Source organism: Myxocyprinus asiaticus, chromosome 20, assembly GCF_019703515.2.
Source record: "Myxocyprinus asiaticus isolate MX2 ecotype Aquarium Trade chromosome 20, UBuf_Myxa_2, whole genome shotgun sequence".
Taxonomy (NCBI): Eukaryota; Metazoa; Chordata; class Actinopteri; order Cypriniformes; family Catostomidae; genus Myxocyprinus; species Myxocyprinus asiaticus.
Genome location: NC_059363.1, coordinates 2228860 through 2241537, shown reverse-complemented (window position 1 = coordinate 2241537; position 12678 = coordinate 2228860). Strand labels below are relative to the sequence as shown.

Genomic DNA, 12678 nt, shown 5'->3' with positions numbered 1-12678 from the left:
AGATTTGAAAGGCCCAATCTCACCCCACACCCACTCTGACCTTCACTTCACACAAACACCGACACCTCCTGCAACCCCCCTCCTCCCCCCTCCTGCTACTCAACCTACACTTAAGATCTGTGAAGATGATGTGAGCTGTGTCTTTCAAAAACTAAGGATAAGGAAAGCACAGGGCCCAGATGGTGTTTCACCTGCATGTCTTAGATCCTGTGCTAACCAGCTGGCCCCCATCTTCACACAGATCTTCAATAGATCACTGGAGCAATGTGAAGTCCCATGCTGCTTCAAATGCTCGATCATTATTCCTGTCCCAAAGAAACCAAAAATCACAGGACTTAATGACTACAGACCTGTCACCCTGACGTCTGTGGTCATGAAGTCATTTGAGAGACTGGTGTTGGCCCACCTGAAGGACATCACTGGACCCTTTCTAGATCCCCTTCAATTTGCTTATCGAGCAAACAGGTCTGTGGATGATGCAGTCAACATGGATTTGCATCATATCCTGCAACATCTGGAGAGACCAGGGACATATGCAAGGATCCTTTTTGTGCTTTCAACACCATCATCCCATGTCTATCTGTCAGTGGATTACCAGCTTTCTGACGGACAGGCAGCAGCTTGTGAGACAGGGGAAATTCACTTCCAACACCTGTACAATCAGCACTGGTGCCCCCCATGGATGTGTGCTCTCCCCACTACTCTTCTCCCTCTACACCAATGACTGCATCACCAAGGACACCTCTGTCAAGCTCCTGAAGTTTGCAGATGACACCACTGTCATCGGCCTCATCCGAGATGACGATGAGTCTGCATACAGAAGGGAGGTTAAACAGCTGGCTGTCTGGTGCAGTCAAAACAACCTTGAGCTGAACATGCTCAAAACGGTGGAAATGATTGTGGACTTTAGGAGGAACCCCCAACACTGTCCCCCTCACCATTCTAAACAGCACTGTGGCAGCAGTGGAGTCATTCAGGTTCCTCGGCATTACCATCTCACAGGACCTGAAGTGGGAGACCCACACTGACTCCATTGCGAAAAAGGCCCAGCAGAGGTTGTACTTCCTTCACCAGTTGAAGAAGTTTAACCTGCCACAGTTGCTGCTGATACAGTTCTACTCAGCGGTCACTGAGTCTGTCCTCTGCACTTCAGTAACTGTCTGGTTTGGTTCAGCTACGAAATCAGACATCAGAAGACTACAAAGGACAGTTCGGACTGCTGAGTGATTATATATATATATATGTGTGTGTGTGTGTGTGTGTGTGTGTGTGTGTGTGTGTATGTGTATATGTATGTATATGTGTATGTGTATGTAAGTGTGTGTGTGTGTGTTATATATATATATATATATATATAGTCTCTTGTGTATTCTATATATACTTTTTTCTTTTCAATATTTATCTATTTTTTATTCAATTTTAATTATTTTTTAAAAGTCTTGTTGTTGTTTTTGTATTGTGTACTGGAAGCTCCTGTCACCAAGACAAATTCCTTGTATGTGTTTGCATACTTGGCAATAAAGCTCATTCTGATTCTGATTCTGATTCTGATTACATCTCAAACGACCCTCAAGAGATATTGTCCTCTTTGCTGTGTTCATGTGCACCAAACTGGATAATTAAGCTTGATTTGACTTTCGTGTTGCGCTATGCTAGCAGGTTTCCTGAGATGACAGGGATTGAAATATCGCCGGTGTGTCTGGATGGATTAGACTGACGGATTGTCTCTCTCACGTGGAACTCACCAAACAACAGCTCCTCATTATGATTTCTATACCATACCTACAGATGGGCTAGCTACAGATCACGATTTCACAATTTTAGCAGTCGATACCAATACCAGTGGAAATTCTAAATACTGATTTCAAAACCACAGCAAAAACTAAGATACAATTGAACACACTCCTTTATTAAAATAGTTAAATATTAACAAATTACTAGTCAAAAATGGTACTTTTACATCGGAAAATGTGCACATGCTGCTCAAATCCGCTATGTAGCACCATAACCATACTATTTGAATAGGCGGGATCCGAATGCGTCAAAGCTTATTCAGAAACACTTTATAATAACTACAAGGTATAACATATTTGTAAAGCATTAGTTTATAGTTAATTGATCATTTATAAATTATTGTTCCTACATTATTAACACATTAATAAGCTACATATAAATCATATGTTATATGTTTCTATTCACTTAGGCAAAGGATTTATTATTGTTTAATAAGTTAATATATAGGCAGTTTGATAATGTTTTTTATCCTTAGTAAACAACTTGTTAATCATACCTAACTGATGTATTTTACTTGATGCAAACCAGTGGTAAAGAAGTGTTTATGAGAACATTAAGAAAGCATAAATGCATAGTTAATAAAGATATTAAGTATGTAATTAATTGGATACACATTTCTGCTTAATTAATGTTTATTAATGTTTTAGGAACATTTACTATTAAACCAGCAGTGTTGGGGAGTAATGGAATACATGTAACAGGATTACGTATTTAAAATACAAAATATAAGTAACTGTATTCCACTAGAGTTACAATTTAAATCATTGGTAATTAGAATACAGTTACATTCAAAAAGTATTTAGATTACTGAAGAGATTACTTTGCATTTTATTGACATTTGTTTCATTTAATATTTAGTCCTTTCAGATGGAAAACATTTATACATATAAATGATGCGATCCAAAGTGCATTTGAACAGCGGTGAAACACTTTCTTATGATGTGTTACATTCATACGAGCAGACAGAGAAGTAAGTTTGAAGTAAGTTTGGAGCAGAAGAAATAGAAATTAACCTTGTGTAAATTGTCAGCTTTAAGCTAAGCTAAAATGCTATTTCTAGCCATTTTACATGCACATGTTACCAGACACGATCATATTTTATTATCAAGAAAATTCATGTTGGATCATAATTTCTTTTTTTCTAGTAAGACTTTTGATATCAGGGCAAAAATCATATTCTTGATAATAATTTTTGCATTGTTTTCCTGTAAAAATATCTAAAATCCTTAAAACAAGATCAATTTGATTTATCTTGTTTTAGAAACAACACTGAATAAGATATTTAGGTTTTTCAGAGAATGTATTTTTAACATGTGTATTTTGTCTTACTGTACTGGCAGAGTTTTTATAGTCAAAACAAGTGAACAAAATCTACCAGTGCTGAAGAAGTAATCCAAAGTATTTAGATTACATTACTGACCTTGAGTAATCTAACGAAATACATTACAAATTACATTTTACAGCATGTATTCTGTAATCTGTAGTGGAATACATTTCAAAAGTAACCCTCACAACCCTGTAAACCAATCAGTGCTTATAAAGGTTGTAATAAAGCACTCACAAATGGCTAGCTAAGCATTTTGAGTGACCTAATGTAAAGTGAGAACTATATATTCCTAATAAAACATTTATTAACATTGTTCAACAGTAAGTGTGGCCAGCTGTCCCGGGGCCAGTGTGAGAGTTTCACCCTTTCGGGTCAGTACTGCGTTGTCACTAAATCTTCTGTTGATCTTGTAAATGTGTTGTACATGTGTCTTACTCTGATTATTAAACTACAGCAGCGATTTCATTTCAGAAATATCCAGTTCTCTTGTGTTGCACGCTTCAAAGTGGTGTGAAGGCGTTGATTCGCTAAAAACCTCACATTATGACTTCTGTAATCTGTGTATTAGATTAAAGAAAGCAAAACGCTCAATTAATGCAAAGTGTGCAGCACATTCCAAACTATTTATTTCATGAAACTGCAGCGTCTTACGATGTAACAATCAAACGACTACGTAGCGAACTGTTTATCGAGAAGTGTGAAACTTCCGTCAAACAGACAGAAACTGACACAGTGATCCATTAAAATAAAAGTTCGGTTTAAATGGACAGTTTAAACAAAGACATAAATAAGTTTGATTAATAATACCAATTAATAGACAGCAGCATGTACTCAAGTTCAAATGCACAAATATGATTTTGTGTCTGGCCTATTAACATTCAATAAAGACAAACCGATTTTTTTTATTTTGTATTAATATGTAATATGCATACAGGAAAGCAGTACTCACATTTTTATATACTATCACGATTACATACTATATGCAGACATGAATAATACCTCAAATCCTACGGCTTCCGCCTGGTAGATGATACAATCGTCGATAAAATGTTGAACCGCTACAGTACCTTTGACATTTCTTCTGATATTTCTATGGGGAAAAAAGCCACTAAACTAATTATTAGAGGGCATGTAAATAATTTAATGCTAAACCACCAGCACCTGCCTCCTCACCTGAATGGCTTAAAAGAAAAGCGCTGTCGATCAACTCAATGTCACAGCCGTCCCGGAGGGAATGACAAGCTCAGAGAATTCTAATCACCTGCAGGCGAGGAGCTCAGCGAGTAAAAGAGGATTAGACAAAAAACTAATTTGAAGAACACAAGAAAAGCACAAATATTGTTGACTCAGCAGTTAGGAGAGTGTGGCTCGTGTTTGTGCACATTTCGATGGCAAGAAAACACAAAGAGTGAGAGTCAACAGAAGAATAGAACTAATCTGTTTACAGTAATTGGATACAGTGGCTGCCGTTCAGTGTTTTACAATGAAGTATCTGTGGGCACGTTTTGTTTCCCCTGGAAATGCATTCTTTCATGGAAAACTCTAATTTAAATAGAACTGATAAACAAGCTGATGTGAACATACTATACCATGGAGACCATTGTGATATGCATTTCAATTTTAGTGGCGCTGCGGAAGCAAGCATCACTATTTCTATGGCTCATATGAATCTTAGGATTAGGGGTGTTTAAAAATCACCAACCCTAAGTCTTAAATTTGTTGCGCTGCTCATCCCGCACCGTATGTGGACATGAATCATACCTCAAATCATATGGCTTGTTGAGAAATGGTGCACTATAACTTTTTAAAGTCATCATACATTTGATTTTATCCTGGCAGACGATGAAACTAGTGGTTGAACGATATGGGTTTTTTAGTGGCCGATACCGATATCTAGAGAGCAGGATTGCTGATATAAATGCTGATTATAACATATTACAATTTAACAACAGCAAATCAGATGTACACAACATTTCTGAAGTGAAACAAACACTTATTTTAAGCAATAGTTACTCAAATTGCATAATGTAAATCTGAAAAAAAAAAAAAAACTTGAAAACTAGACATATCCAGACTATACATTGACAAATCTATTGGTAGATTTTGGAACTGACACAAGGCAAAGTTAAAACATGGTTATCGGTCGATGCATATAATTGCAAAAATGCTAAATATCGGCAGATTAATCTGCCTGGTCGATATATCGTTCTATCACTAGATAAAATGAGCTAAAAAAATCCTGCAATCTTAAGTTTGGTTCACACTGTATGATGTTGGCCACAATTTTGCCATTTCAGGGATCGCAAAATATAAATTTTTCTCAAAATCGGCAATCTTTGGCCTATGAATCGCCTTTTGCAATGACTCTTAGCCTTCGACGAATTCTGCCAGTGCTACAACTTTTGCGTCACAGTCGTGCAGTGTAACGGCTCCTACAACGATCAGATGAGATAAAACACCCAGTCAGTAGTCATGTTTCCATACAAGTTACGAATATAATTTATGAACACAATTTGAATATTGCAACAATAATTTGCACATAAAGATGCATTTCCATCCCATGTGTTTAAGAAAACAAAACCAACACTTCTGGGGAAACTGGTGCACAATAAAAATGAAAATGTAACTTGAAGCCCCTGTGGCTCTTTTATTAAATGTAATGAACAACTTGAGGTTTAAAGCATAAATAAAACGCTCTGATGAACTTTGCGTTTGCTAGCGTTCAGCAGCAGATGTCTGGGAGCAAAAAAAGTGTCAGTTGTGAGAGGTAATAGTAGCCAATCTTTTTGATGGTAGGCTTGTGTCGGGTATTTCATAATAACCCAGGAATAATATCATATGCTATGCCACGATATGGTTGTGCCCAAAGCTGAAATCATGATTTGCTGCCGTTCTGAGCATGACTCTCACTCTGTGTTGAGATGCGAATGGATTTTCAGTGGCTTAGAGCGGTGCATTACTGCACATCTTGAAGGCGTTGCAGAATTCTGCAGCTTAACTCACTGACATGCAGCAGGGCAGCAACTTTCCTCGAGTCTTAAGTGTCACGTCGCATCGTAATATTAATGTGATGGCTGAAAGTCTCTGTGTGTTCATTTGCTCATAGAGAAGATTGAGTCAGGCGTCTGCAGTACCTTTGCTCTCTGATTTAAATAAACAAATGACCACTGATTTAACACGATATAACAGGGCTGTTTGTCAGACTGAGGGTGAGCTATTCTCACTCTGTCAGGTCATGTGACATCTGGAGTGTGTTATATAGCAGCATGCTGCTTTCTAAATGTTCCTTGAAGGTCAGTTGTGCAAAATGACCATTTCATTGACCCCTACAGCTTCTTGAATGGGCTATCACGAGGGGTGAATGAGACTTCATTTTCAGGAGAAAAAGTGGGTGATATTTGCCTGTGCAAAACTTACCAGCATTGCTGTCTGGTTGCTATGGAGTTCTGGGTGGTTGTTAGGTGATTTGCTTACTGGCCCAAGTCAAAGAAGTCTAGATTTGGCTCGAGACCCTTAGTCAACGTGAGCCTATTGGATTTTTTTTTTTGCCTGTTTTATCGGCAATCATTTAGAAAAGTACAGTTGTAGCACACCTCTCCTCGACAAGATGCACAATTTGATTCATCATTCTTGTCCATGGCACAAACAGTGCGAGAAGTTACAAAGTTTAAGGGCATCGACACACTTCCGAAAACTTTTTCGTTCTGAGATGCGTTTCAAGGGTGTAGAAAAAGCCGGTCAGTTTGAAATCAAGCAGGAATACAAAAAGCATGCACACGGCATAATGCCAGACAATCAGAACGTGTTTTAAGTGTCCGCCCACTATTTCAGCCGTCTTGGTTCTGGAAGTATTTTTCCCAGTCATTATTTGCATAGGCTTTTCATAAAATCCTCAATAAAAGAGTAATAAGCCATGTATCAAAGCAACTTGCTCCGAGTTGAATCACAAAACTATAAACTTTGATTTGAATCAAAAAAATTGGACAAGAAGACAAAAGTTCAAGACTTAACATCTTTAATAAGGGAATTAACTACAATCCCATGAAGCGTTGAAAATTATGTAATGTACGTTTTTGATTATAACGTTGTTACAATATATTTTATGTTGTTTGCTAAATATTCCAATATTTACAAATATATAAGTAGTTCAAAGGTTGAAGGAAGACCAGCTCAGTTGCATAATTTACAGTGCATAATGGGAGTGGGCAGTCGCTCCTGGGCTAATTTCGTGGACTATGTTGGCTGCGGTTCTCTGATTGGTGGAGCGTTTCTCTTCAGGATCAAGGGTAATGAAGTTCTTCACCAGGAATTTCGCAAACAAACACGATTTTTAAACAATTATATTGAAATAACACAGACTAGTGGTTTTAACAGAAGCATCATCGATAAACAACCTTGGAGCTCACCATAGGTCTGTTTTTAAAGATTTTTAAGTCATCGTTGAAAATGTATGAGTCTATGGAAAATTGAATGGGATTTTTCCTTCCGAAACCAGACTGTTGCACTCTATTACGAGGAGCAGCAGTGTGGACCAATGAGAGATGACGTTGGGCGGGCTACCAACTAACACCTAACTAAGCTATCAACAAAATGTCATGTCACTTGTAGCATTGTTGTGTTGCATCTGGTAAAGACGTTGTGTAACTGTAAAGTACCGTTCACACCAAATGTATTTTTGTGTCCGTCTGTGCTTTTTCCATTGTTTTTCCATGTGAACATCCACTAGAAGGACATCTTTGAATATTCAGCCGCATCCTGCATTTCTTTCACTGTGTTGCGTAGGAGTGCCGTGTTATTTACAGTAGAAGTCGTGTCAGGTAAAAAAGAACGTCAACTATTAAAAGCGTGTCTCAAGACTCCCTTAACGGGAGCTTAATAAGACAAAAAGAACAAAGAAATCTGTTTGTTTCATTAAAAATCAACCCATGAGACATGAAATTGCCAGAATTTGAAGAAACACCCATGCATGTCCTAAAAATCCCTTACAAATCTCTCAAAGTTCCTAAGTACGAGCAATCGTTATAGAGATGATGATTACCTAACACTACTAAATAACAGCTCTCACTTGCATTCTGAGTCTACCTGACAATGCTGCATTTTTAACCTGATTCTGTCATGCAGCTCAATTTCAAGCCTTCTAAGTAACAGAAGTGATACTTACAGCTACAGTTGGGGTACTCGAGCTCGGACTCGGACTCGAGTCCGAGTCACGAGTCCAGTTTTAATGGACTTGTACTTGTCATGGACTCGGACGCATTTTTACTCAGACTTGACTCTGACTCGAGCCTTTCGTTCTTGGGATTTTTTTCCAAGTCTGGCCGAGTACATGGCATTTGTGATGCAATGAAAAACAAACAAACAAACAAACAAAAAATAACGTAACACAGGGTAACCATATGTCCTCTTTTCCCAAGACATGTCCTCTTTTTCGGACCCGAAAAAAGCGTCTGGCCGGGATTAATCTAAATCTAAATGTCTGGGATTTGGCTTTGTCTTCATATTGATGTGCTCTCTACAGTAAGTACTATCATACATTCTGTGTATTTGATACTGCACATCAGTGTGATTATTCTGGCTGAGAGCAGCAGCGCACACTCTTTCAAAGTACTTTTTTAACTCTCTCGCCCATGCTGTATGTGTGTGCGGGAAAGAGATCACCAGAGATGCTTTTCCGCTCTCATCCAGAAATATCAATAACGTTAGTACACTTTAAAAAAAACGTTCCCCTCCTCTGCATAATATAAAATAGAACAAATGTTTTATCAGACTCACGTTACTACGCAAAGACATGAAAACGTTGAATATATCGAGACAAAATCAAATTTACTACGTATCTGGGACATTTAAACTAATATGACAGATGAAATAGACCATGATGGAAATTGTACAACTCAGTCCGTCACATATTTGTAGCGTAACCTCTGTGTGTTACCTGTAAAGCTGGCACTTGCGCTTTAATGGCAAAAAAGTCAGAAAATACAATGAAGAACACAAGTGAGGGGAGAAGTCTCTGTTCACCTATTACCCATACTAAATATAATGTGAAAAGAACGAACCGTCAGCCCAAGATGAGTTTGTCAAAAATTTGATCTTGACTTTAGGGAAGTAGGCTACACCTGGACACAGCAGGAGGACTGAAAAGTGTGAAGTAATGTAGTATATAAAAATTAAAATTATATTTATATTTTATTTTCTCCCTTTTACTCCCCAATTTGGAATGCCCAATTCCCAATGCGCTCTAAGTCCTCGTGGTGGCGTAGTGACTCGCCTCAATCCAGGTGGCGGAGGACGAATCTCAGTTGCCTCCGTGTCTGAGACCATCAATCCATGCATCTTATCAAATGGTTTGTTGAGCGCGTTACCGCGGAGACCTAGCGAGTGTGGAGGCTTCACGCCATCCACCGCAGCATCCACGCACAATTCACCACACGCCCCACCGAGAGCGAGAACCACATTATAACGACCACGAGGAGGTTACCCCATGTGACTCTACCCTCCCTAGCAACCGGGCCAATTTGGTTGCTTAGGAGACCTGTCTGGAGTCACTCAGCACACGCTGGATTCGAACTCACGACTCCAGGTGTGGTAGTCAGCGTCTTTACTCACTGTGATCGGTGTCTGATCTTTTCTGGTTTTATTTCATGTTGTTGTATTTAATTTTATGGGCATTATTACATGTTTTAATATTACCATTTATTAAATGCATTAAACACATTAAATGTATTTAATTAATTACATTACAATGTATTTTCACCCATACATTTAGATAAAACTAAACTAAATTGAATGGACAAATTGAAAATGAAGTAGAAATAAAAACTAAATTCAAATTCGAAATAATAATAACTTTAAAATATTAATAAATAATAATAACTCTGGTTGTAATAAATAACACAGCTTTCACTTTCTTTAGTCTATGTTTGAGTGGAGGGAAAAAGCAACAAATTATTGAAAAAGTCAACAGAACACAAGAAGAAGTGTGTTGAAGGACAGTGTTGTCTTCATACACCTAAAGCATATGCTTTCATTCTGAAACCACTTTGAAATTTGTTCAGCAGGAAATTAATCATTAGTTTTTTGCATTTATATTGAAAAAAATATTATTAGTTGTGAAGGTTAAACTCGGACTCGGCCTGTTATGGACTCGGTCTTGAGTCTGACTCGGCCCCTTTTGGACTCAGACTTGATTGTTTAAAGATTCGGACTTGACTCAGACTCGACTAAGGTGGACTTGAACCCAACACTACTTACAACCATACAAAAATGAACTTACTGTGTTGTTCGAGTTCCCATTCAAATGCAAACCACTGTCGAAAAGCGGTGACGATGCCCTGCTGCTGTGATCGCTGGACGGTCCAGGCGAACCTGAGAAAATATTTGAGTTAATTAAATATTTTATATACAGCAGTGCTCATACTGTGCGCAGTGTGCTTAAAGCAACTCTAATACTTCACAGTTCTAACTCTACCCATTATGAGGCATATTCGTTTGGCAAGCCACTTTCTAGGTTGTCACAATGCCATGGACACCAAAGTCACAAGAGATTATGAGGAAGGTGAGCTATAAGAATGTGTGAAATATGTGAGATGAAGACATTTATATTTCTGCCTTCCTGCAGAGTTTATACTGCCTTCAACACTGCAAAAAATCTTTTTTCTTAATCAGTATTTTGCCTTGTTTTCCACAAGATAAATTTACTTGAGAAACAAAAATGTTATAAGCATAAACATTGTGCTGCATTCTAAAGCAACATCCACACTAAAATGTTCTCATTTGATTTTGCTACGTTTAAGCTGGAAACGTACCTCACGCAAGTATGCATATACAGATACGAGTGATTGGTAAATGCATCGCCAAGGTGTGGTTCGGTTGAACAAATATAACATGCATTTTGCATTACTGCAGCCATAACAAACATCAGTATTCAAGGGGGTGATAGAGCTATCTTCAAAAGTCTGTGCCATTAAACTGTTACTGTTCAGGTAAGATGCTATAAATACAATATATTGACTTTACATTTCTTGCTCAACAATACTGTCTCCAAACTAATGTTCCACTATGAAAGTAGTTGGCTTGAAAGAGAAAACTTACCGCAGAACCACAGTTCACACTAATGTCCACTATAGCGCCCCTTGTGGTAATGTTGAGAATGCAATGACTTTTTGCATTGTGTTATTAATTGTGCACCACTACGTATGTTTCAGCCTTAACGTCTCTCAACGGTGTTTTCCTCAACCACTTAGACACTTTCGAAAACACTCTCTAGTATCGTGTAACTGGTCCTGCTCGCCTCACTCCAAACGGGATTCGAATCAGCGTCTCCGGCATGGGAGGTGGACACGCTAACGAGGAGGCTAAAGGCAATAGCCACTAGCGTCTGTCGCTAGTGTGCCTTTTGAGGCCAGAGGAATGAGGTTTACACACCGCACATCTACCTACCAGCTGGCTACCGTTACACTCACCCCCCTAAACCTCACTCCCATCTGGGTCACGGCACCACTGTAACCGGTCCTACTCGACCCACTCCGAACGGGATTCGAACCAGCATCTCCGGCATGGGAGGCGGGCACGCTAACGAGGAGGCTAAAGGTTACAGCCTCTAGCGTCAGTTGCTAGTGCACCTCTTGAGGCCAGGGGAGTGAGGTTTACACACCGCACATCTACCTACCAGCTGGCTACCGTTACACTCACCCCCCCTAAACCTCACTCCCATCTGGGTCACGGCACCACTGTAACCGGTCCTACTCGACCCACTCCGAACGGGATTCGAACCAGCATCTCCGGCATGGGAGGCGGGCACGCTAACGAGGAGGCTAAAGGTTACAGCCTCTAGCGTCAGTTGCTAGTGCACCTCTTGAGGCCAGGGGAGTGAGGTTTACACACCACACATCTACCTACCAGCTGGCTACCGTTACACTCACCCCCCTAAACCTCACTACCATCCGGGTCACGGCACCACTGTAACCGGTCCTACTTGACCTGCTCTGAACAGGATTCGAACTGACGTCTCCAGCATGGAAGGTGGGCGTGCTAACGAGGAGGCTAAAGGCTACAGCCTCTAGAGTCAGTTGCTAGTGCGCCTCTTGAGGTCAGGGGAGTGAGGTTTACACACCGCACATCTACCTACCAGCTGGTTACCGCTATAATCACATACTTTGGAGTTTTTGCCTAATTTTGCCTAAATTCTACAGCATCATGGCATGAATCTTTCACGGAGATGGATCTGAGCTCAGTCTGATAAATGGACTATTTAACTCAGTTCGGTGTGCTATGTATTTTTATGCTGATCACGTCGTTAGCTTAGCAACATGCTAATATCAAAACAGTGGCAGATCTTGGCATGGGCAACACAGGCCATTAGCACTGTGTTTTCTTTTTTAAAGCTAAACATTTAGGTAATTGCAGCTGTTTATCATTGTTAAAAAATATTTAGAATAAATTAATTTATTTTATTATGCTTTTGTTAATTTTAATTTTGCCCCCCTATTTGTTTAATGTCACCCTAACTGAGATTGTGCCAGATACAATCGGTAAGATTTATAGTAGATTTAAATGTA

The 12678-nt window shown here is 39.2% G+C and overlaps 1 protein-coding gene across 2 annotated transcripts in view; it reads right to left on the bottom strand.

Annotated features, from left to right (window-relative positions):
- Positions 1-12678, bottom strand: part of LOC127410705 (gamma-2-syntrophin-like) — a 103828-nt gene that overhangs the window by 57629 nt on the left and 33521 nt on the right. For both annotated transcript variants that reach the window (XM_051645895.1, XM_051645896.1), the window contains exon 8: positions 10395-10486. In XM_051645895.1, coding sequence (XP_051501855.1) covers positions 10395-10486 — 92 coding nt within the window. The remainder of the gene's footprint in view (positions 1-10394; positions 10487-12678) is intronic.